This window comes from Molothrus ater, chromosome 9 (genome assembly GCF_012460135.2).
Source record: "Molothrus ater isolate BHLD 08-10-18 breed brown headed cowbird chromosome 9, BPBGC_Mater_1.1, whole genome shotgun sequence".
Lineage (NCBI taxonomy): Eukaryota > Metazoa > Chordata > Aves > Passeriformes > Icteridae > Molothrus > Molothrus ater.
The window spans coordinates 10,172,073-10,198,636 of NC_050486.2; the positions used below are offsets into that span (position 1 = coordinate 10,172,073).

Sequence of the window (26,564 nt, forward strand, 5' to 3'; positions counted from 1 at the left end):
CTCCGACCCGCCCCTTTCGCTTTCCACTTCAGCAGCGGCGCCGGGAGGGCCCCGGGGCGCCTCCGGGCGGGCAGCGGTGCGGGTGGGAGGCAAGCGGAGCGACCAGCGGCACCAGACAGAGTGCGGTACTGGGCCGGGCCCGTCGCCATCTTCCTCTCCCGCCCCGCCGGTACCGGCGCGCACGGGCCGCGGGGCCCCGCAGGTGAGCGCCAGGACGGAGGGCGGGGGCCGGCGGGTTTGCGGGCGGGGACCGCGGCCTCTGCGGCGTCAGGTGGGCGCTGCCCGGCGTCTTTGCCGGGCCCGGGGCCCGTCCGTGTCTCCCCCGCGGCGGGCGCATCGCCCTGGCTGCCGGCGACGCCCGAGCGCCGCCGCCCCTTTGTTGTGGCCCGGCCGGGGCAGCCCGGGCGCGGTGCGGGCCGGGGCAGCGCTGTGTGCCCCGCGGGACCTGCGCCGGGGCCGTGCGGCCCTGCCCGCCGCTGGTGCTGAGCTCACGCTCCCGAAATGCTGCTGCGGGCTCGGCGCGGCGCAGTTGACCGGGGCGGCTGCTGTGAACCCGGCGGAGCCGGCTTTCCTATGGATTCGCGCGTGGAGGGGGAGAAAATGTTGGAACAACGCGGGGTTTTACTGTCAAAAGGCGTTAATATATAGTCTTTGGAAGTTGTTTGGCGTTTCTTATTTTTCTGCCTTATATTTTCCCTGTGATGTGAAGCATTGCATAATTTAATGTCACCTTTTTGTCATTCGTGGTGCGGAATGCGCTGGGCAAGGCGTGTGCGTGCTGTAACAGGGGCTGGTGAATGCTGAGGGCTCTGCGGTCACCTCCCAAGCGTGGTGAGACAGGAATTACCGGGTGGCTCGAGAGCAACAGCTGATCTAAGCTGGGGAACAAAATGGATTACTAGATGGCAAGCCAATGAAAAATCTGCGTGAGGCAGGAAAGGCTGGTGTGTGAGAGGACACCGATTTGCTGTGTATTGGAGTAAAAAAGGTCTCAGAGTTAAGCTGGGCAAAGTTTAGTGAAGGTTTTTTATTAGGGCCTTACTTAGTATGCTCAGTGCATTTCATTTGAGATAATGAATTGTGTGATTTAGGGTGAAATGGATGTCAGCAAGTTCTGCTGTGGGAATCAGTTGTGATAAAAAATGGGCCTATAGTCCTATAGTCTTCGTCCTTTTTTTTTTTTTAATAATAGATTCTTCTGATATAGAATAACTGGAAGATGATTGGGGGCATTCAGAAATGGAGCCACCAGGGCCTCGCTGGACCCCAAGTGGGCTCTGTGTAGCCAGAAGTCTGGAGTGGCCTCTGGGAGGGCAGGAGGGTCAAATATAAGTGACTGTAGGGTGGCTTGAAAGGTGAAATAGCTTAATGCAAAATAGCCAGCTTTTAAAATATGTATGACTTGTTCACACTGAGGTTTTCTGTGACAGCTCACCAGGATGCTGGGTCCGCATCGCAGCTGTCAGTGAACCAAGGCTCCTAATTTGGCATTGAGTGTCCCTTTAAATGTGTCACTGCTCTCACAGCATGACCCTTAATATTTGAACTATAATATTTTTTCTTGTATTTCAGAATAGTTAGGGACTTTATATTCCTTGCCTGGTTTTCCAAATATATATTCTATGCTATTGGCAAGTGATTTGTTTCAGTTGATAAATAACATGTGAATAATGCTTAACTGTAGAATTTCACTTTTTTTTTTTCAATATTAAACTTTACTTTTTATTTTTATTATATGAATGCATATGCATTTTAAACTACTTCTAAGAAAGCACTAGACAATCTCTCTCTTTAAGCTACCTGTCTTTAGATGCTTCTAGTTTATAAACATTTTCCTGAAATAGTACATTTATATGCATAAGTGGCTATAAATATTTTTAATGTTTTAAGAGTTATTTTCTTATGCTTTTAACACCACGAGAGGGTTCTTGCTGTTGACATGTTCTTAGAACATGAGCAAGAACAGAACAAGGATGAAGCCTCTAGCTGGGAGATTTAGCATTAGGTATTATGTTCCAAAGAGCTTGTTTAAACAACATCTTGTTCACTAAAGTTAAAGGGAAAGATGTGTCAGTTTTGTGGCAAGAAGTTTTTTTGTTTTCTTGATGTAGAAAAATAAGTACAGAAATAGCAGAAGGTAAGAGGGAGTGGACAGAAGGAAGGAAGATGTGGAGAAGTGCCATTCTGAAAAGACTGGGCAAGATTAAAAGGTTGGATAGAAATGTGGTTAATACAAGGCACCTGAAATATTAAGGTCTAATTCTCATTTGCTTTCATTTATACCTCAAGCTAATGCTGTGCCTAAATCATTCTTGAGTATTAGAGCTTGAGCTGATCAGATTGTGACGTTGTGTGCCATATGTGCTGGCAGAAAGCAATACAGGGTGATGGACCAAAGATGCAGCTTGAGCTCTAATCTTGAGTTTCCCTGCTGTTCTTTGGTTTTTAATTATTATTATTTTTATTTATACACATACTGACATACTACTGAATGTCAGAAAACCTCATAGATTTTATAGAGGGTGATGTGTAAGCCTGTGTATATTTATAATTTCATGATAAAATGCTGCTTATTATTTTGACAGCATAATGCTTATAAGAGAAGTCTGAGCTCATCAGACTAAAAACCACCAACAGTGTGAAAATCTTCTCTAGTAGGTTTACTGTTCTTTTGTAGCTATTTGTGTTGCACTGATAGGCAATGCACACTGAATATTATCATAATACTGTTAATGGATGAGCTCATCAGCGTACTTCAGCTCTTTTTCAGAAGTTCAGTATCCAAACTAAGTCTGGATGTTGTAATACTCTCTTCTTTACTGTACCCCAAAAGTGTTGTTACTAGTCCTATATCAAATATGGAGGGTGCAACCATTCTTTACCCTGATTTATGAAAATGAAGTAAGTGAAGGGTTCCAATTGTCAGAGGTTTTATGTTCAGGACAAACCTCTCATTAAAAAAAACCTACAATGGAAAATGGAAGACAACTCACAGATGCTGGATTTTACATAATGCCGATGCACTCTGAATCCAAGTACTGAATAATATGCTCATTTTGTCATCAGTATAATATATAAATAATTAAGACAACCTTTGAAACTGTGTAGGGTGGCTTCCTGTTTGCACTTGTGTCCAGCAAAGCCTGTTGAAAAGAAAGCTGGACTTGATGTTCCTTTCTTCAAAGGAATTTTTAGTCTGATTTTTTTTTTCTGATGGGGAATCTCAGTCTAGCTTTGCCTAAGTCTTAATTTGTCTTTTTACTAGAAGGTTAATTAGTTTATATAAAAACCACCATTGTCATGAAGCATAATAAAAGAGAAGTGTAAATGATTTAGATGAGGTTGTGAATTAAGATGTTAATACTAGACTGCTGGTTAAATCTGTATTGATTTTTTTCCCCGTCTTCAGTGTCTAAGGGAAGGGTTGAATTTTTTTTCTCTGGGACCAAAAATCCATATCCAGTTGCCAAAAGGGGAAGTTTAAAAAGGGCTAAAACATAAGGAAAAAGCATCTTTCTACAAGTTCTGGATTTTGATTTGTGGGTGTGTGTATCTTTCTTTCTGCAAGCCAGTTAAATTTTTTTCTTTTACCTTTACTAGCTGAGAGTGTGCCTATGGTCGTTGGGTGTGTCTTTCATGAAACCCATCAAAATAGGTGGTGATTGAGTCTTCTGTGACTAAAATGAGAATTAGACCCAGCCATTTTAAGAAGTTAGGCCATTTCATCTGGCACAACTAGGTCTCTGTTGTTCCAAAATAAACTGTGCTGCTATAATCAAATGCTTTGCTAGTCAAATGTTCTGGCAAAAACTTAGGTGGAAAAAATTGGCATACAGTTGTGAAGAAGATGGAAAATTTGGGAGTTTAGACAGTAGTGCAATAAACCATGTTATTAAGGCCTAGGGTTTTGTATCCCTTCAAGTTCACTAGCATTGGTTTACACTGATCAATGAGGAGTTTTATGGAATTATTGTCTCTTCCTTTCCTCTCTGGTAAATAACCAATTTCTTGTTAATACTCTGAGTGTTTGTGTTATTTGGCTTATTCAGACTTAGTCAGATTCTGTGCATATTTCCCTAGTAGGAGGTAGATAGTTTGTTAACATCAGCTTTCCAGGCATGAGATACATGAAGGCTGCATAATTTTTCAAGTTGTCTTGGAAGATGGGTTGCCCACAGCTGGCTGTCTTTCAGTTGCTGGATCTGCATAAGTGAATGATTTCATGAGGGAATTAAGAACAAATCTTATGTCTCCTTTTGCATTATAAGGGAGAGACACTGGGAACTCTAGCCTGTTGCTGTGGTTGTCTTGCTCTGTGTGGTCATCTCCCCCCACCTTTATTCATTTTCACTGTGCTCCAGTGTCTCTCCTTCCTGGGGCTGTTGCATCCTGCTGAGGGTTCCTCACTGGCACTGGCTTCTTCTCTGGTCTTAAACTGATAATGAGAGTGCACTGAAGTCAGGTGCAGCCTGTGCTGCTGCCAGAGAGCAAAGCTGTGCTGGTTCCTTGTGCCAGCACGAGTGCCCGTGGGGCCGAGTGAGTGCCCGTGGGGCCGAGTGAGTGCCCGTGGGGCCGAGTGAGTGCCCGTGTGCCCGTGGGGCCGAGTGAGTGCCCGTGTGCCGTGGGGCCGAGTGAGTGCCCGTGGGGCCGAGTGAGTGCCCATGTGCCATGGGTCCGAGTGGGTGCCCGTGTGCCATGGGGCCGAGTGGGTGCCCGTGGGGCCGAGTGAGTGCCCGTGTGCCGTGGGGCCGAGTGAGTGCCCGTGGGGCCGAGTGGGTGCCCGTGTGCCGTGGGGCCGAGTCAGTGCCCGAGCTGCCCTGGGCTCAGCACTGCCTATCTGGGGGGCTGGGAGTGCCTGGGTGAGTGCAGAGGTGAGAAGAGGCACTGCCCCTTTTTGCAGTGGTAGCATGGGATTAAACTGAAATTTTCCTGTTGTTAAGTTGTATTGTGGTTCCAGGAGTGCTGCTAGGTGTGGGGGGGATTTGGTTTGGGTTTTTTAGGGCTCCTGACAAGGCATGTGCAGATTGGCTGTGTTAGTGGGTTTCTCCCTTCATCCCCAGTTCTTTCTCAGCAGATTGGTTTAGGAGTTACTTCTAAAGTCTTTGTACCATTTGAAAAATAAAGTTCAACAGCTTCTATTTTGTCATACTTAGTGGAATTAGGCGAGACTTAGCCAAAAGAATTTAATTTAGGTTTCCTAAGAGGAGTACACGCTGCAGTTCTCATATCCTTGGAGGAATTGTGTTGCAAAGGATCTTGGACCTTGTATCTGTGGGGGCTTTAAACAAGCAGCCTGCTGGCCCCAGCTACCTCTGCCCACTTTCTCTCGCTGCCTGGAGAGCTCATTAGAACCCTGAGCCAGCTCCATGAGCAGGTGGAAAAGCTCCTGCAGTGGCAGAAGTGAGGAGGGCTGAGGAAGGGCCGGGAGCACACAGCTGGAGGCAAGGGAGTGTGTAGAGTCTGGCAGCCAGCAGGCCCTGTCCTAGGCCACCTTGGGCTGGCAGCTTTAGATCCTTCATGAGGGGAGTAGACAGAAATAGTCATCCTTAGGAAGGAAGAATAGAAACCCCTGGCCTAGCTGTCATATGCTACTTCAAAGTTAAGGGAAGGAGAGATGGCATTTTTAGTGTGCTGTGCTTTTTATATGTGTTAGAAATATTTAAGTTCATATGTGAGAGCTCTAGATGATGACATAGCAAGTGACTCTTATGCTCTTTGAACTTCACTGTTTGCATTTCAGAGAGGAAAATTTTACATATTGCAGACTTAGTAAGCACGATATTTTCACACTGCTAGAGGATTGATTTCTTGGTAGATTTGTTTATCTGGGCCCCTATTTATGCATAGGACAGAAATGGAGAAGTTGCCAGGTGCATTGGTAGATCTTAATTATGGCTTAATAGTCAACCTCAAAATCAATTACTTAACCTTTAATTTTTGTAATGCCACTATGTTCTGTCCTATAAATCTGCGTTTTTATTTTTGTTGGTAGCCAACATTTGCTAACCAAGCAGAAAATAAGATATTGATGACAGCTAAAATTCTTTCTCTTCTTTTAGGCTGCCATCATGACGGCTGAAGAAACAGTGAACGTTAAAGAAGCTGAAATAATTAAGCTAATATTAGATTTTCTGAACTCAAGGAAGCTTCACATCAGCATGCTGGCACTTGAGAAAGAAAGTGGGGTCATTAATGGCTTGTTTTCAGATGACATGCTCTTCCTGAGGTAGGACCTCTGTTTCTGGTGCTTAAATACCACATTGATGAAAACCAGGCATTGGACTGTAATTCAGTCACCAGCCCTGTGCCACTAAACAAGAGATCTTAGCTTGTGCCCTCATCTTATCCTGCTTTTTCATGGTCCCGTTCTGTGGCCCAACCCTGCAGTGTGTTCAGCTCTGGAGTCACTTGACATCCTTGTGTGAGCCACTCAACAGTCACTGACCGGGCAGCAGTAGCATGCATTGACATTGATTTTTTTGTTTGCTTGTTCAGTTTAACTTTGTTATTTTTCTGACACATCAATGAATTCAAGTGGGAAGGAGCCTTAACAAGTGCCAGTGCAGATTAAATTGGGGGAAAATTATAGGTATGAATAAGATGGGAAAGCAAGGGCTGTTTGCATCTGTGATGGGCCATTATCTGCTTACCCATCACATGGCCCTGAAAGTGTGGTTTATTGACTTCTAACATGTTTTTATGGTATTTTAGTGTTAAGATCAAGGATAAGTGGTTTCTAGAGCTTTTCCCTAAAAATATTATGTGGATTTCAAAATAACACTTAGATTTATCTTAAATTTAACAACATGAAAGGAGTATATATAATCATCAAGGCATGAGGGTTGGTGCAATTTACCATTGAGGATATTGTCCTCAATATTATTAAAAACAATCAGTATACATCCACAGTAGTTTTTCAGCATTGATGTTTTCTGTTCATGCTAAAGGTACTTAATAATTTTGAAGCATGAGAAAGTAACTTATCCAGCTGATCTTGAAACATTTAAATTACATTTTATGACTGAGCAAACCTCACCTGTCTTCCCTTTTCATTAAAATTACAAATATTGGACTAAAATGAAATGAAAGAAGAATTGCAGAAAGAGTCAACCTATTAATCCAACTTTTTTTTTTTTGTTTCATTGTTAGCTTAGTTGAAGAAACTCATCTTTCCCTTGTAGGCCTAGGCCTTTAATAGAGAGCTCTGTGTGATAGGAGGGCATGAAGGAATTGAGCTGCTCTACCTGTGCAGTCCAGCCCACTGATCCTGGAGTTGGAGCTCCTGTGCTGGCACCCTTCCTGCCAAGCTCTTCCTTTTACATGCTTAATATGGGAGCTCTTTGTTTTCCCATGCCCTTCATAAGATAGCCCCAGCAGTATTTATACAATTAAAATGAACATTTCTAAGTTCTCTTTCCATAATTATATGTATTCATTCAGATGATGCCTTTATTCAAACTCTTCAAGGAAGGCTTTTTGTTGTTTTTTCTTAAATAAGAATAACAGGTAAAGCAGGAGACACAGGACCATTTTGTCATTTTTTTACATGCCTTTAAAAGTACTTAATATGCAGTTATTTTTTCAAAATATTGAGAACAGACTTGGCTTATGGTCTTAGTGTTAGTGTTACTAAAAATTTATTTTGGTACCTGTGCAAAACATTGACTTTTCAAAGCAGATTGATGACCTGTTGTGTATTTAAATTATTGTTTTGTATTTAAATGAGCATCTTACTTAGAAAAGGGATGTTCTTGTCAGTGGCATTCAAGGAATGATCCTTTCTTTTACTAGGCAATTGATTCTTGATGGCCAATGGGATGAGGTTCTTCAGTTTATTCAGCCTCTTGAATGTATGGAAAAATTCGACAAGAAAAGGTAAAATAGAATGTATGTCAGAGTTCAGTTTTTTTGAGTTTTGGAAAACACATGGATTTCTAAATATTGTCTATGAAAATGTTGGTTATGAGTTTTTCACTTTAGTTTTTGTTGGTTTTTTCTAGCCTGTGTGCTGTGCCTGTGTTTTTAAACTTGTACTTAAAATACATGCACACATTCCGTAATGAGTTGTCATGTGCCATACACTTCAGGAATATAATGCATGTTGTACAACCTTTTAATAGATGCTCTGTCATACTTCTATTCAAGAAATAATATGATTGCTATACTTGATTTTTTTTCTAATTAGCCTTCTGATATTTCTAATAGAGTATTTCTGAAAGCACTTACGGGAAAAAAAAATTGCTGTTTTAAAAAAAAATATGTTGTGGTTACCAATTTTTTAAAATTCATATCAGAGTTCCTTGTCATGACAATAGCTATGCCTAACTCAAATTTAAAGTAAAATAGCCTGCTTGTCTCTAGAATAATGTTTAACTACTCTGGAGCAAGATGTATGTAGTATTTCTCTTCTCACCTGCAGGTTTCGTTACATTATTATGAAGCAGAAATTCTTGGAAGCCTTATGTGTGAACAATGCAATGTCAGCAGAAGATGAGCCTCAGCATGTAAGAATTGCCTCTGGTTTGGGGATTTTTTGGTAGTCAGAAAATCTCTTGAGATTAGTCTGATTAAAGGCAGGGCAGAAGCTCCCAGCATTAAATACACAAATTTTAGCTATTACCAAATGGTTTCATAAACACTGGATAAAGTAATCAGTATTCTTTGGATGTGAGTGTGGCTCCCTGATGTCAAATACAGTTGTACATAAAAGGGTTACTTGAAATATTGCAGATAGATCAGTGACCATATGCTGTGTCTGTGGTCCTGACCCTCACACTTACTTTAGGCCATTGTGCTAAAGTACCAGGCTCTTCTTCTTTTTAATACTTTTTTTCACCCCAGAAATATTCTGAAGCAGGTCTCAGAATCACAGCAATTTATTGTGGTAATTCAAGTCAGATTAAAGATTGAATTAATTATATGCTTAATTTTGGTTTGTTTTGGAGAGAATGGTCAGAATTGTTTTTTTGAGGGAGCAGATGTGTTCACAAAGGACTCCTTATGTTAAATTGCAAACAGCAGGAGTTGTGGACTTAAGTTTTTGATATGGAAAGAGACATTAACTCAAACTGGCAAAGAAGGTGTGCAGATTGTGAAATTAGTTACAGTTTTTCATTTATGCTGACAGCACAGTAATACCAAATTTCTAAGACAAAAATGTTATGAAATTAAAAATGAAGAATGACAGTAATTTTAAGACAAGTGATTTTGTTTTCCAGACTGAATTGATTTTAATTTTCTGTCCTATTACACTTACAATGTACTTCAGGGTTTTTTCTTGATAGAGTAGGGAAAGTTAAAAGTAAGTCTATTTTTCTGGTTGTAAATGGGAGGAGTAATAGTCCTTTGATCTCTCAATCTCTGTACTGTTACTGGGATAGCAGTAGAGGGGAAAAAATCAGATTAATTTTCCTTATTTTGTTGTTACCAAATGTGTTGGTGTGGTGTGGGTCAAAGTATTGCAGTGTCTATGTAACATGGGTAAGTGGGGATTTTTACTGGATTTTACATCTGTGTAACTAAAAATGTCTGATTTTGTGTATTTAACATGGTTCTTGGCTCTTAGCTATAAACAGGCTTTGTAATAAAGCCCTCTATTCATTTGGAGGTCTTATCTTCTGAGAGCTCTTTGAACTTTTTTAACATTTTTGATAGAAGAAGAGAAAATCTCAGTATAAAAGCTGCTAATCACTGGAAGCTAGAGCAATCTACAAGGCTTTTATTAAAAGCTACTGGCATAGGTTATAGAAATAAAGGGGAAAATAAGTCAGCTGGCTTTGAGAATGGAAGTAACCTTTTGTGCTACAATAGAATTGGAGCTGCTCAGTGACAGATTTGAAATTTTAAGCCCATCAAATCTGCAGTGACATGAAAACATTCCATGAATCTGTGAAAAATGGGACTGGATGGGGGATTCTAGGAAGTCAAAGCATCTAGGAATTTGTCTCTGTTGTAACTACGCTTGTATCAGCAATTTCAGACTCTGTATGCTTTTTTAATTAACATATAAGCAGTAATAGCGATAAATGAATGGTAGCAGATGAATTCTGTTGCTGCCTGTTCTTGAAGTGTTTTTTTCTTGTGGAAACACACGTGCTGCAGATTGCTGTGTTGATATTATTTCTCCCTAGCTGGAATTCACCATGCGAGAGGCCGTGCAGTGCCTGCACGCGCTGGAGGAATATTGTCCCTCTAAGGAAGACTACAGCAAATTGTGCCTGCTGCTGACGCTGCCCCGCCTCACCAACCACGCCGAGTTCAAGGACTGGAATCCCAGCACGGCTCGGGTGCACTGCTTTGAAGAAGCCTGTGTCATGGTGGCAGAGTTCATCCCAGCAGACAGGAAACTGAGCGAGGCCGGCTTCAAAGCAAGCAACAACCGCTTGTTTCAGCTTGTGATGAAGGGATTGCTTTACGAATGTTGTGTGGAATTCTGTCAGAGTAAAGCTACAGGAGAAGAAATCACAGAAAGTGAAGTATTGCTGGGCATTGATCTCTTGTGTGGTAATGGCTGTGATGACTTGGACCTCAGCTTATTGTCGTGGCTGCAGAATCTGCCAGCTACCGTGTTTTCTTGTGCTTTTGAACAAAAGATGCTTAATATTCATGTTGATAAACTCCTCAAGCCCACAAAAGCTGCCTATGCTGACCTTCTGACACCTCTTATCAGCAAACTTTCTCCTTACCCATCGTCCCCAATGCGCCGGCCTCAGTCAGCGGACGCTTACATGACCCGCTCCTTAAACCCTGCCCTGGATGGGCTCTCGTGTGGACTGACAAACCACGACAAGCGGGTCACAGACCTCGGGACCAAAACGTCTCCCATGTCGCACTCCTTCGCTAACTTCCATTACCCTGGAGTACAGAATCTCAGCAGGAGTCTCATGCTTGAGAATACTGAATGTCACAGCATTTTTGAAGAATCACCGGAGCGGTAGGTGCACCTAGAGCTCTGTTTTCACCTTAGCTGTTGTTGCACTATTTCTGTGTTCTTACCTGCACTGTAACTCTGAACATAATTGTAACACTGAAACATAATTTGGTTGTTTAAATTCTGTTGTAATTAAACTCTGTATAGAGGGTGTTTTCTTCCTTATGCTTTTATGTTCTAAATAGATTTTCATATTTGGGTTTGAGCCTTATGTGTCCCATTTGGGCCTTCTTAAAGTTTCCTAGCACAGAGCACAAATATGCTCTGAGTATGTAATATGGTCTAGCTAGGGTTTGTGTTCAGTATTACTGTGTTCTTCCATTCCAGATAAGTCAATGGACACAGTGAAATAGCTCTAACTCCCATCTTCTTTCTCCATTGCATTCTGTCCTCAATCTTGATAAATAATTTTGGTTCTGACGCTGTAAATTAGTTACTTAAGTATACTTGAGCAATTTCCATATCCCAGTGAAGTTGGTGGGAATTACAATATGCCATTGTTGTAGCATTCCTGTATCACTTAAATTGTTACAATAGTATCTCAGCTGAAATATTTACTTCCCGTTTTTTAAACCAAAGATGAGTAAGGCAGCTGAATATTTTTTGTATTATGTTTTTTGTATCGAACTTTGAGATAGTTGGTTATTAATAAGTTCTTTAATGAAATATAGACTTCTAAAATTGACTTTTGAGAGAATGTCCTGGTAACTGGGAAAAATGGTACTTATCAGTTGAGAGTTTATCTTCATGTTTCTGCCTGGCCTTTCTTTTGATCAGCAGTTCTGTCCCTTTCTAATGGTTTTACTCAAGCTTCCCTAGAAAGCAGCTGCCAGCTTTTTTGGCCTCTTAGAGGACCAGATGGGTAACTGGCCCTGCACTTGGGTGCAGTAGCCAGCAGATTACATTTGGGGCTGTGGTGATCAATCCAGGCCACAGCTGGTGTCTCTATTAATTTTGCCTTGGAGCAATATTCCATATGTTGTGTTATGGTAAAGAGCAGCTGTAATTAAACTTGGTAAAAAGGAAACAAACACTGCCAAACAATTCACCAGTGATAATGGAAATACAGTAATGTAAGTATCTCCTGAAGATGCTAGTTTATGGTGAACCCTCTAAGATTACTGATCTATGGCAAACCTTATCACTTGTGTGAGTACACCAAGGTCCAGTGTTAAAACTGATTCTTGAGAGGTTTTTAATTCCCTTTTCAATGTTGGAGTACTGGATTAATTCTGCACAAGCAACATCATTGTGCAGGCTAAAGAAGATGGTTAATTGCTGCAGCTCTTTAGGTAGGTCTTTTCATGTGAAGTTTGTAATATGTTTTTTCCTTAATAATACATCTCTTGAAAGTTAGGATTAGAAGGTCAGAATCTGACCCCTAGTTTTCAAGAAGGCATTATATTTTTCAGACAAAAACTCCAACTTCAGGTGAAGTGTCCAGCCTAAATGGTAGTATTTGCAAGAGTGGAAGCTGAGCTTTCTGTAAATCTGGCCCTTGCTTCCTCTTGGCACATGACAGAAACACTGCATTTCTTTTATAAGTTGAGTTCATTAAGCAGTTGTCTTTCAGTCAGCTGAGTTGCTCCTGTTATTGTACAGAGGTACCCAAAAAGTTTAAAATAGCTTCTAAAAAACCTTTGCTCCAAGTCACTGAGTAAAGGACTTCAAGTTGACAAAACTGAAGATGGACATCTAAGGCTTCTAATGTGTTCTTCAGATCTACTGGTTGATTGCCAAACCATTTTGGAAAGAGTGTCATGCAGAAATACTTAATAACACAAGAAAAGCAAAAGCAATATCAACGTTTTTCTACCTGGCACTTTCAGGAATGTTCAAGTGGATGGATGTTAAACATCCATGGATATTAGATTCAGTTTAGATTGGTAGTGGTGATTAAACTGATACCTTTGGGATGAGTTTAGTCTTGTAGTATATCAGACACATTTTGTGCATATAATTGCTTTGAAATGGAAGATTTTGAGTAGTTTATTTAAATTATGTAGAATTCAAATGTAGGGATGAGAAAACGAAACTGGGGTATGCTATGGTAGTAAGGTTTTTGGAAACTGACTGTACTTTTTGTTTGGCAGGAAGTTCATTTTTTTAGTGTAACACATTGCAAGTGGCATTTTTTTCCCTGAGCAGTATCTTCAGTTTGATGTGACTTAAGTAGTTTGCATGCTGTGTTACCAGATCTTACTCTAGAATGCTATCTTTCTCCACTTGATTTTCTACTCTTAATTTTTCTCAGTTAAGCATGTTTTGTTTTCCATGTTGCTGCGAGAAGTGATACTCCTGTGGAGCCCCAGCATCCCATTGGCAGTGAGACCTCGTGCCAGAGCTCAGCTCCAGAGAATGAACCACTCAATGCAGCACAGAGTCAGGGATCAGCCAAACAAGAGAAAAATGAGGTAGTGCTTGTTTGTTTAAAAATAATGAGGCCCTTTGAGCTGGGTTCTGATCACTTCATAATGATTTGCCTTTGTGTGGAGAACTTCATGCATGACAATGGGTTGCTTTGAATCTTGTTTTTACTATAGTAAAAATGCCATATTGCATCTTGTAAAAGAAACTCCTACTTTTTGTCCCCCCATTGTATAAAGTTCTGCTGTCATTGGAGTTCGTAATGCAGCTGATTAGAGTGCCTTGTCACATCAGCAGTCCAGCTAAACTGTTGTGTATATCTTTAAAAGGAAGGGGGAAAAAATGTTAGATTGTGTTAAACAGTGCTTAAGCCTCCTCTTCATGTTCAAGTGAGAAATCCAGCATGCAGCTTGTAATTTTTGGTGTTAACACTATGTTTTGTAGGTCATCTTGCACTGGTTGTTATCTAGAACATAGAGAAATTAAAATTGGGCAATTCCCTCATAAATATATCTTTGCTATTCAGAATCCAATAGCATAACCTTTTTTGAATTCATCTTTGAAGGCCTGTGCCTTGACTATCTTTTTCTTCTCCTTTTTTTTTCCCTTAACAACAATATGGGGTAAGTGAAATAATACCTCAGAAGGAAACAATGAAAACAGTTACCTATTCTGTTCTTTTTCCACACTTAAATACCAGTCTCTATATTTGGTAGTGAAAAATAGCATTGAGACTGAAAACCAGCCTAGCTTTGACTGAAAAACAGCCTAGCTTTCTGTGTTCTAGTAGGCTCTGGATTCTTGAGTGAGGCAATGGGGTCTGTAAGGTTAACAAAGTCCTCCACATTTGAGACTTCACTCCCCTCAAGGACTTTGAGTCACTTCTGCTGCAGCTCTGTTTTGTGTGCATGTTGGAAGGGAAGGAAGAGCTTAGCTAGGTATAGAACAGGGCAGGCTTCAGGAGAGGAAAAAACAGTAAAACAGATGCAGAATTTGTAGGAGAGAATGAGGACAGGAGGTGCTGTGGTGAAGATGTTGGCCAGGCTGTTACACGTAAGTAGAAATAAATGCATTACCTGGTGCAATTTCATCTTGTTTTGTTTCCCACATCATAGTGGTGTATGTATATACCTGTAGGAGGAAAAAATTAAAGTTTCTTTTCAGAGCTTTGTTTTAGATGTGTTTCTGTAGAGGCTGATTTAGAAGCCAGAGTTTATAGAATACAGCTTCTGAGCAATATATTTTAGGTTTGTATGTTAGTTGGGAAATAGTGACACAGAATGCAAAAAATCAAAAGATTGAATAAAATTGTAACAAATAAGTACCAGTCATGAAAAGAAGAATAGACAAGAATATACTTGTTGTTTAGGATGATAACCCAAGGAATGGGGAAGAGTTCATGAATTTAAAGACAGAATGTGTATGAATTGTGTGAACTAATGCAAAGTTATGAGGATGTCCTTATATAACTTAAATCATGGATGATAAAGCTGTCACTCCAGAAAATAAACAAAAACCCATGCAAGGGGTTTTTTTTACTATTGCTATTTTTTTCTATTAGTATTTTTCTGGTTTTTTTTCTATTAGGTAAATATGCAGTTTGCTTTTTTTCTTCAGAAAATGTAGGGCAGTTCAGTGTGGATAATCTGTCCTTGGACTAAAGTGTTTTTGGTCTTCTGTTCATTTTTATCTTGTTCTCAGCTGTTAGCAGAAAAGTGAAAGAAAAATGAGGTTTAGGAATGCAGAAGACAGCAAGTCCTGGGCAGCTGGCAGTGTGGGAAGCTAAAGACAGCTTGTAAAGGAGAAAAAGCTATGAGGAAGGAAGCTCAAGTGTTGGCTTGGTCCAGAAAGTAAAGAATTTTAGAGTTAAAACAGGCACCAATTTCAAAAGTAAAATGTAACACTTGGATAGACCACTGCTGAAGGGAGAGATAAAATGGGTCTGCAGACTGATGGCAGGGAGGTGTCAACATGGCAGAAGATACTAAATTTGTAATGAGAGTGTGACTTACATAGTTTTCTGGGGTTTATTTTCAATCACTTTTTTGTTTTGATCTTAAGTAATACTTTAAAAATGTTGTAGGAAAGAGCAGTTTCCTTCAGAACTATAAGGACTGCTATAAAGGCTGGACTGCTTCAACAGTGAAGTGCTTTCTCTTTTTAATATGTAAATTCTGTCTGATTTTAAGGAAGAATAAAATCATCACTCCTCAGAGATGAATCTCCTGACTTTTTGATACCTGTGTTGAAATACTGAACCAGAAAGTAAATATGTATGTTAAATACCACAATTAGCTATTTAAATTCCATCTGTGATTCTCATTTCTTTTTAGCTTCGTGATTCCACAGAGCAGTTTCAGGAGTACTACAGGCAGAGACTGCGGTACCAGCAGCACTTGGAGCAGAAGGAGCAGCAGAGACAGTTGTACCAGCAGATGTTGTTAGAGGGAGGAGTCCATCAAGAAGATGGAGCTGACCAGCAACAGAACCTTACTGAACAGTTCCTTAATAGGTTGGGGGAGTTTCATTCTTCTACTCACCCATATCCCTCTGTAAATTCTCATAATGACCTTGGGTTTAACTTGTCATTTGTTATCAGATCTATCCAGAAACTAGGAGAATTAAATATGGGTATGGACAGTCTTGGAAATGATGTACAAACACTCAGCCAGCAATGTAACGGGAGCAAAGGGATTGCATCTACCAATGCAGCCAGTAACTTCACATCAGCACCTTCAGATGGTAGCCAGAGGATAACAGCTGACAGCCCAAATCTGAATACCAGCACTCCTCGCAAGTGTGCATCAGCTAACCAGATTCCCTTTCCTGAAGAGTCACCTGTACAGGGCAGTCAAAGGTGAGCTGCTGGAGAGCACTCAGGGCTGGAAATACCCTTCTGCTTGCACTGTGGGAGAGCTGTTTGTATTTATCTAGCTATCAAATTAATTTGTCATTGAATAGGGGTATGATCAGTGTTTTCTAAATAGTAGGGATTATAAAGTTGTTTTGGTTTTTTTTTTTTTAACAGCATTCATCAGGAATAGTGGTTATTTTTTATGGCTTACATTTTATGCTTGTTGTTAATTTTGGACTTTTTATTCCATCTTAGATGTTTAGTTCTTGTTTATTTTGTGTTATTCTAAGTTTCTGGGAGCTTTTTTATGAAACACAAACTAGATGAAGGGAGCAGCAGGGCAGAATGGGAATTTCTTGTTAGCTAAAAGTAGTGCTGACCTGAAAGAAATAGTAATTCTTCCCCCTCTGTGTACAAATTGTATCTATACATAGGTATGTGGCAGAATAAACAACATTTTTAACTTGAGTTCTCTTGTTCAATGCTTGGAGTTGCTGCAAATAGGGCTGTCCCTTGTAAAAGTAATAGTTTAATGGTAATGATTCAGACATCTATAATACTTTGCACAAACTAGTCAGTTCTGAGAATGACTGAAACTGTGACTTTAGTCTGAAAAATACTTACCAAAAAATTTGTCCCTGCTCTTGTTGATTTGTCTTGTGATGTTAAACACTTCACCAAATCCCAGTGCATCAGAGCATGCTGTCACTCAGCCACAGTCAGAGGACTCTTCAGGGAATTTATCCAGGACACGAGGCGATGAGGTGAGTTTTCTTGTTGTCTTTTACCATTTGTGTTATCAAAAGATTCAGTACCTAATCCTGAGTGTGACATCCTCTTACTGTTGAGAGGTATTTAGAATGAATTTTGGTTGGTGCAGTGCCTACAGTCACAGAACCATTGAGATTGGAAGGGACATTTGGAGACTGAATCCAAATGCACTTCTCAGAAGAGGGTCAATAGAGCAGGATGCTAGGGGCTGGGTCCAGTTAGGTTTTGAGTCTCTCCAAGGATGGAGGATGTTTTCCAGCCTTTGTGGGCTACCTCATCCTGTGTCTGACTATCCTCACAGTGTTTTTAAAACACCAAAAAAGTTGAAGTGGAATTTGTTGTACTTTATTTGGTGTTCATTGCCTCTGGTCCTTTCACTGGGTACCACTGAGAAGAGTCCTGCTGAGTCCTGCTCTTTTTCACTCCCCCAGTCCCATATTTGTATGCACTGATGAAATGCACACATGCACACCCTGAAAAGCCCTTCTGATCTCAAGGCCAAACAGTACCAGCCCTTTCAGTTTCTCCTTGTACAGCAGATGCTCCAGTGGGATGTCTTTTACAACCATAGTTTTGTGGTTTTGGTTAAAACTTTGAGTGTTGTACTGCAGTCAGTATGGTCTGAAAAACCAGGGGAGTAGTTAATAGGGAAATAACTGCAATAAGTACATTCCAAAGTTTCTGCATGAATAAAAATCATAATCTTAGAAAGTTGGTCATGAAGTCACAAAGAGGATGATGTAATAAAGCTTAGCATAATTTAATGATAACTTTGTGCTACGTACAGGGTGAAAATCTGATTCTATGTTTAATATTATGTTTGGTTTAGAAACTGTTTGACTTGGACTGTTTTCAGTAAAAAGGCAGCTTTGTTCCCCTTGCAAGTTTCACACAGACCAAATGTGTTTACACAGAAATAAACTGTAGTATTGCCCATCTGAGGTGGGCTGTTGAGAGGAACAAAAGCAATTGGAAGTCTGGAGGGAAAATGAGAAATACTAATTAATGTTATCTGTAAAAGTCAGTTGAAGAAAAGAGCTTCAAGAGCATTCTTGGACTTGGAGTAGACATTGCTTACAAAACTGTGCTTTGAGTGATCCAGCCTGCTGTGCTGCTACTTGTTAATACTTGGCTACAGTAGCTTTACATTATTCCACAAAGCAGTCACACCTACTTTCAAATGTCCAGTTTTACACAGAAGAACCTAATTGTACTGTTACCCTTCTACACAGGATGACAAATCAAAAAAGCAGTTTATTTGCATTAATACTCTAGAAGACACACAAGCTGTCAGAGCTGTAGCCTTTCATCCCAGTGGGAGTTTATATGCTGTTGGTTCCAACTCTAAAACTTTGAGAGTTTGTGCCTATCCAGAAGTAATTGACCCAAGGTAAGAAAGCTGACATAATTGTTTATTTTTCTCTATCATAGCACTTTTCTCCTGAGCTACTGATACCTGTACGTTTCATATCTTTATTTTATTGTCATAACTACAGCAATGCTGTCCTTGGAATCCTGCTGAACAAAAATAAGATAATGTGCTTAAGTATTTGTATATTTGTGGTCTGCTTCTTTGCTCTCTATTATTTACAAGATGTATTGCCACAAGACCACACTTTTGCTTATAAAAGTGATTTTTTTTGTCTCAGCAACTGAGCTTTTTTGAGTTTGCTGCTTGGCCTGTGGTGTTGATATTCCAGCTGTAGCAGTGGAAGAAGGCAGCAGCATGTGTCGGTTGCCAAGCCAGCACAAGCTGGGCTCCACAAGATTCAGTTTCTAGCAGGAGGACAGACTTAATAGTAGAGAAAGTTGTATCTTCTTGACTTCCACAGCAAAAAACTTGTCAGAGCGTGCCTATTGGCCTGCTTTTACTGTAAACATTGTTTTATAGGTATATTGGTTCCTTGACTGAAAAAGAATCATTTATGGTTTACTGTGCACCTGTATTTTTAGTTTCCTTTCCACCTGTTTTTAATAGGACAGGGAAAATATACCTGAAAACAAATATTGCCAAATCAATAACAATCTCCTTAATTCTGCTTCAGTTGTGTTATTTCCTTGGAGGAGGGGAGAAGTGGAAGCATCTAAAACTTCACAATTTTATGGGGAGTGTGCACAGTGATTTTATCTGGAATATCTTCCCACTTTAGGACTGATGTTCAGGCTTCCAAAGTGTTCAAAAAGTAATCTGATTTTTCTTTTCCTCAAATATCATCAGTAAGGTAGCCTTTGAAGTTTAACTCCATAGTATTTATGAGCAGTGTTTGACACAACAAAAAAGGAATTGATTTCTGTTACCTAATACAAGGCAGCTTACTGGGCTTGAAGCCCAAACAGCCTCTTGCTGGTAAGCAGTGCAAAACATGTTGGCTCCTGCACTGCTGCTTATTCTGCTCGTTGGGAAAAGTTGGAGCAGTTCTGCAGCCTTAGTTTGTACTTGCAGTGCACAATCTGATGTGACAAGAGACACAGTGCATCTGGACACGAAAGGAATACTGAGATTTCCTTAATTCTGAACTTGTAATTCTTCCACTTACTGTTGATTTTAACTGTGCTTACACTTTGCCTAAAATACTTCATCATGGGATTTACAAGTCAGCAGAGAGATTACATTATCTTAAAGATATTCTAATCCTTGTAACAACATGAGTCTAGACATGCATTCAAAATTATGTGCTTTTCAAAGAGGTTGTGTAGAATAGTTCTTCTTTGAAGCTCTGTTGGCCCAATTAAACTTTTTTTACTTGTCCTTCAAACTGATGAATTATTCAAGACAGGTTGTTTTTTTTTTCTGTTCTCAAAAGGTCTAATAGTAGTGTGGGGAGTTTTGCACACCTTTAAGGTTAAACGCTGAGAGGTACATGTTACAGTTCTGCAAATGCTGCTCAAGTAATCACAGTGCTGCACAATGCAGAGGATTGGCAACATGTGATCTCTGACCTGGGCAGGTGCTCCCATGTCATGTCCTGAGAGAGTCAGTGATCCTCCTCTTAAGATGTGGTGAATCCAAACTCAGAGTGTGAGATAAGGCATTAGGCCATTTGGGGAGCTCTGCAGTGTGTTGAATGATCCTGATTTAGGCTAATCTGTAATGGATTTCCTCTCTGGCAACAAAATAAAATTAGCTGCCATGTGGGTTTACTTTAGTATTCTTTACTAAAGCGATGTTAATCATCCAAGCTTCTTGAAAAACTTGGGAGATTGTCTTCTGTCTTTTCTCTCTGCCTCTTCTGTTCAAGTATTTATAGTAAGGCTTATGAACTTTTTCAATACCAATTTAATTTGTTGAATTTCTCCTGTTGATTTTACTGGAGTGATATGGAGATGGATACTGCAATACTTTATCCTAAGTACTTGATTTCTTCCTGCTGTGAGAGCAGAAAAAGAACATTGTGGGAAGGTAATTGATTGCAGTCAAGGAAATTTAAATTCCAGTGTGTAAAGCTGATACGGTTTTACAAATAATAATCTGTGTTGTATTTAGATGCTGTCAGGATTTTTGCATGAACATAGAGTGGTAAATCTGTTTTTCTTGCACAGGCTTGGCCTACTGTTGCTTATTTGAACTTGTGCATATTCAAAAGTGGTCACAGAATTAAGTTGTTGACATATGAAGGATGTAGAGAAAACTCACACCAGTTTTGGACTCTGGGTATCCAGAGTTTTGTTGTCCTATAGCTAGTAATTACTATAGTTTATCTGTATCAACCCTTTACAGATGAAGGGACTGGGTAAGTTCTTTTTACATGTTCAGTCACAGATACAATGGGAAGATGAGGAAAAATTGAGAAAATGAGGAGAAGATCCTTTTGTCTTTGATCACATATATATGTTTCAGTGCAAGTAGTCATGAATTTCATGTTACCCAAAATAACAGAAAAATAGTATCTTCATTTTAGAATACTTTGTTTCCCTTAAAAATAAAAAGAAGTATGATATTTGTTTTTTTTTTCTTTTACCAGTGCTTATAATACTCCTAAACAACCTGTAGTTCGCTTCAAGAGGAATAAGCATCATAAAGGATCAATCTACTGTGTAGCCTGGAGTCCCTGTGGACAGCTGTTAGCTACTGGTTCTAATGATAAATATGTGAAAGTGCTGCCTTTTAATGCAGAAACTTGTAATGCAACAGGTACTGTGTTGTATATTTAGTTCAAAGAATTTATTTTCAATTACTTTCCCGGTATTTGTAAAAACCATTCAGTTTACATTGATGTGTTGTTATTTTTATTCCAATATTTTAATTCAGTCTCTTTTCCTTTTTACCATGGTCTCTATCCAGCAATGAACCACTGAGAGGCTTAAAATTATCTTTGGGCTTTTGTTTGGGTTGGGTGGCTGTGTTTTGGTTTCATTTTGTAGGACTCTGGTATTCTTCTATCTCTTGGCAAATTCCTCCCCACAGTAAAACAACCAGATGTTCATACCCACTTCTAGAGCATGGTTGTCACTAAGAATTTATTTCCACTCCTAGTTCCCTTTTCTCTTGCCTAGTTCTCTCTTCTTACCCATCTTAAGAAGGTTTCTGTCCCAGCAAATACTACTTGCCATGCCCACCCCTCCTAATCAACATGTTGAATGTGGCTCTTACCTTTTCTGTTTTGAACTTAGTCTACCTTGTCCTTTGTAGTGCAGTGCTCTCAATGATCTTTTCCTCCTGGCAAACAAAACCTTTTGAGTTCACCAGAGTTTACAAAAAGAAGTAAATATACTCTGTAAGAAACCTTGCCTGCAGATGGCAGTGGTGATGGTTGGTCAGTGTACATTTTGCAGAGCTTTAGGAAGTAGGAAGCTCCAGCAGCACTCAAACCCAAGATTCTTAGAGATGTCATTTGTACTGTAGTAACTGAAATAGTGTGTTCTGTGCTGAAGTGCACAGCCACGTGTGCACTTGCTGGCATGTTCACTCTAAAATGTTCTATTATCTCTGTAGCTTCTTTAAAGAGCACAGCACTAACAAACAACATATGCCTTACTTTGTTCCTTGATTTTCAATTTATTTTAGGACCAGATTTGGAATTCAGCATGCATGATGGGACAATCAGAGACCTTGCTTTTATGGAAGGCCCGGAAAGTGGTGGTGCTATTTTAATAAGTGCTGGAGCAGGGGACTGTAACATTTACACAACAGATTGTCAGCGTGGACAAGGCCTGCATGCCCTGAGTGGTCACACTGGTAGGTACAGTGTGGCTTGTGTCACACTTTGAGTCTGTATTATATTCTAATAAAGTGTTTGTTGTTAAATATGTTTGCTGTTCATCTAATAGAGTGCACACCTCTTTCCAGAGGAGACACAAAGCTGGGTATTGCCATACACTGGATCATGCAAAATGCAGGTTTTCCATGGGATTGTTAAGCCTCTGAGTGCAAAAAATAATCCCAACTGTATTATTTCAGTGCAGGGTTGGGTTAATGATGCTTAATCAAATTAAGAAGTCTTCTTGTTCACAGGACATATTTTAGCACTTTATACATGGAGTGGCTGGATGATTGCATCCGGATCCCAAGACAAGACTGTAAGATTTTGGGATTTGAGAGTGCCAAGCTGTGTTCGTGTTGTGGGAACAACATTTCATGGAACAGGCAAGACTTGCTATCATTCTTCTAACCATCATGGCATGAAAATAGCCTTTGAAGATGTCCATGTCACATAGAGTGAATGTAAGGGGAGGTTGTGGCACAGAAGGGCAGCTTAGCTTAAAGAAAGAACCTGTGAGGGTATCCATACCTGTGGTTTGGTTTGTTTGTTTGTTCCTAAAGTAGTATTTCCTTTCAGTAGGTGGGTAGTGCTTTTGCCTTATGACTTTCAAATAGACACTTTTAAGTGCATTCAAATACAGCAACCTCACTGAAGTCCTTGAAGCTTTGGGGCAGGGGTGAATTCCTTGCAGTATTCCACATTATTTCATAAGAGTAATTTTCTTTCCTGTGGTGGAACAGATACTTTCTCTTGCAGCTTTAATACTGTCTTTGCTATGATTAAAGTGTGAATTATGGCTTCAGGTTTTTAGTGCTGAACCATGAAGTCTTTTTTATTTTTAGCTGGTTATGTTCATCTGTCTTGGTTTGAAAGACAGATGTCTGCTAGGCAAGAGCTTCCCTTGGAATGGAGAATGTAAATTCCCTCCCTCCGAATTATTACAGTTTTGGAATTAAGAGGCTCTCAGGCAAAGACACGAGGGTAGGAATAACAGTTCTTTACTAGCATGTATAACAAGGCAAACAAAAACAACAACTCTGGCGTTAACAGCAACCAGAGCCAGGGACCCAGAGACGCTTCCCTGACCGCGCTTTCCCGCCGGTGCAGTTCCGGCCACCGCCGGTAGGGGCGCTGCTGCTCCTGGCGGGCAGGGCAGGTGCGCTGACCCCCCGCGGCTGCAGGGGGCGCTGTGGCCGGGCTCGGGCACCGCGCAGTGATGGCGGCTCGGCCCACACGGGCGGGGGTGGATGGGGGAGAGGCTTCGCTCCACAAACCCCGGGCAGCCGATCCCGCTGCTCCAGCAGGGCTCTGAGGAGCACCGAGCTGGGACGGCAGGGATCAGCAGAAATCAGAAATCCCAGGGTGGCGGACGAGATGTATCAGAAGCTCCGCAGCAGCTTCCAGTAGCTGGAACTGCGGGACGTCCCGGCAGGGCAGGGGGGATATGCTGGAAAGAAGCGAGGCAGCTCCCGGCTGGGTTATGGCGGTGGCAGCCAATTCCTTTCCCCAGGCCGCAGGTCCCACTGTCCTCCGAAACGCAGAGAGAGAACGCAGCCAGCCCCATCCTTTACCTGCCCCAAATCCCGCTGTGTCCCTCCCTTCCGAGAGAAACTCCCAGAGAAAACGAAGAGTAGCCAGATGCTACACTCCTCTCCCCACCTTGGCCCCTTCTTTTGTTTTTCTTAAGTACCCATAAGTACCCAGTAGTTAATTTCCTAGCAACTTACGGGAAAAACTTCTCCAAGTAAAGAAGAAAGAAACCCAACCGCCAACATCCTAAATTTGAGGCCAGCTTTCGGTGTTGTTTTGCAATGCATGTTCTTGTGTTTAAAAAAAACAAAAAGAAAGGTGGCTGTTCGCAGCTAACTGTGCCGTGGGCTGTGGGGTGTCTGTGGCCCTGCAGGGAGTGCTGTGGCCTCGGTGGCAGTGGATCCCAGCGGCAGGCTGCTGGCCACGGGCCAGGAGGACTCGAGCTGCATGCTGTACGACATCCGCGGGGGCCGCATGGTGCAGAGCTACCACCCGCACGGCAGCGACGTGCGCTCCGTGCGCTTCTCGCCCGGCGCGCACTACCTGCTCACCGGCTCCTACGACATGAAGATCAAGGTGACAGACCTGCAAGGTAACGCAGCCACAGCGTCACAGGCTGCCTTCCTCTTCGGGGCTTTTCACCTGGAGTTGAGGACTTGGCTCAAGGATCAGCTTTTACTTGGAAAGGGGGAAAAATAGTAGAGCTTTGAAAGGTTGGATGTGTATGTATGTGGTTGTGTCTGGTGGAAATTTGCTAAGTCGTGTGGCTGTGAACTGAATCTTGGTTTGGGGTGATGGTCTCATTACAGTAAAACCACTAATTAACACTCTTGCCTGGTGAGATGGCCATTGCTTTCAGACAGTATTCATAAAATTGACCCTTAAAGAAAGCTCTAAAAAAGTATAGTAATTCTCATTTTTATCGGGTAAGTTTAGAATAGGAAAGATATTGGGTGTGTCTAAGTGACTTGATTTTCTTGGACTAACAAATTTTAATCACCTTGTGTAAAAATGGTGGAGATCTGCATTTTTAAGTTGTATTTTGTCCATTAATGCCTAAAAATTGAAACGCTGGGGCCTTTTGTTATGCTCGATGTGTATGTGAGAGAGAAAAGGGACTCAAGTGGGCTTCATAAGGTGAAATACAGATGCAAGCTTAAAGTAAGCAAACTGGTTAAAAAAGACCCTTCACCCGAGGGCTGGGATGCAGATTCATGACATGAGTAATGATTTCTGTTCCTCTTCACAGGGGACCTGACGAAGCAGCTTCCTCTGATGGTGGTAGGGGAGCACAAGGACAAAGTTATTCAGTGCAGGTGGCACACGCAAGATCTTTCCTTCTTGTCATCTTCTGCAGACAGAACTGTAACCCTTTGGACCTACAATGGTTAGAGTGCAAACAAAGGCAACTATGCAGCTAAAGCACAGAGACCGAGACTATGGAACTGTCCAAACAAGTAATAATAATGAGGCTTTGAGAGAGCAGCAGTTGAGCAGGAGAGTGTCTTACCAAGAGGAGAGGTACCTGTCACTGATTTTTCTGGTTTCTAGGAGGTCTTGGTGTTTTTAGTATATTCTTTTGCAGTGCTTCCAGTCTTCCATGTTGAACTCATGCTGCTGTGACCTATTGTAGTCTTGTTGCCAAAGTTTATGAGGAGAACTCTTCTGTTGTTGATGTGCACTCAGAGTAACATGAATGATGTGTTTACAGTTTGGTATTAATTGCATTCCTTGTTCTTTGCCTCAATGAGAATTTTGTATAGAAACCTAAGTTGAGGAACACTTAATTCAAGTCTGTATGTAACTAGTTACACACACGCATAAAAGAAAAACTACTTCCACTGTTTTTTCAGGTTTATTGTATTCATCACTTTTAAACAAGAGCTCAAACTTGATAACATCTCCATAGTTTCAACATTTTTTAGTAAAAAAAAAATCTGAACTTTAAAGGTTGGCTAGGTAGTCACCACTTCTTGATTATGGTCCATTATATAGTGGGGTTTTTTCTTTCTTTTCATCTAACCTGGGAAAAATGTTGCTGTTTTTACTACATGACATTATTTTGAACCAGCTAACATGTTGGAGGGGGAAAAGTAAAATATTGACTTTTTTCAGTAGAAACATGTAATATTTTACTTTTTGAATGCAACAGAATACCTCTGTGTATAATGTACTGTAGAAAAGAGTGGATTGGCAGAAGTTGTCACAGTGAGCTTAATGGCTATCAATTTCTGAAGTAAAAGGGATACCATTAATGCTGTAATACAAACCAGCATGGCTTAAAATGCTATGTCTGCATGATAATTTAAGAATGGTTTAAATTCCCAGTTCAGAAGCTTATCTGAATTTTATTTCTTGCACTGTTTATGTATGGGAAATTGCAGTTTTATTTCTACAAAACTTTAGATTCTAATGTTTATGTATTGTTATATTTTCATATTGTACAGTTCCTTTTACTTTTTGAAATATAAAACTTAAACTTTAGGTTATTTATTTATTTGAACTGCAGTTACATTTTGGATTCTCTTGGTTACTAAATTATATGTGCACTGTAGCAAGCATTTTTAACTATCGTATAAAAGTGGAAAGGTAACTATAGAAGTGTATCTGTGCTATAATCTCAATAAAGACCTCCAACACCTGCACCCCTTTCATCTGTTATTTTTAATTCTTTATTTATAATTCCTCAAAACTATGATACAACAGTGTGACCTATGACTTAAGAATGCCAGAATTATAAAATACCTAAGAGCTTTGATACTGCTTCCAAGTATTGGAACTTGCCGCGCAGTAAGTAATAATACAGTGGTGTAGAGCTGAAAATCTTGTTTATTTTTTTCTTTATTAGATACATATACAACAACAGGTATGTATGATACAATGATGCATACACAAAGCCCCATTGGAGGAA

At 40.6% G+C, this 26,564-nt stretch overlaps 1 protein-coding gene across 1 annotated transcript; it reads left to right on the plus strand.

Annotated features, from left to right (window-relative positions):
- On the plus strand, nucleotides 1-26,298 carry WDR47 (WD repeat domain 47). The gene is made up of 15 exons (XM_036387729.2): nucleotides 1-202; nucleotides 6,060-6,226; nucleotides 7,792-7,875; nucleotides 8,420-8,504; nucleotides 10,131-10,933; nucleotides 13,221-13,344; nucleotides 15,631-15,809; nucleotides 15,897-16,154; nucleotides 16,840-16,915; nucleotides 18,155-18,312; nucleotides 20,885-21,054; nucleotides 21,928-22,098; nucleotides 22,375-22,506; nucleotides 24,027-24,245; nucleotides 24,903-26,298. The coding sequence occupies exons 2-15, from the start codon at nucleotides 6,069-6,071 to the stop codon at nucleotides 25,043-25,045; spliced, it is 2,760 nt and encodes a 919-aa protein (XP_036243622.1). The 5' UTR covers nucleotides 1-202; nucleotides 6,060-6,068; the 3' UTR covers nucleotides 25,046-26,298.
- The last annotated feature ends 266 nt before the right edge of the window (nucleotides 26,299-26,564 follow it).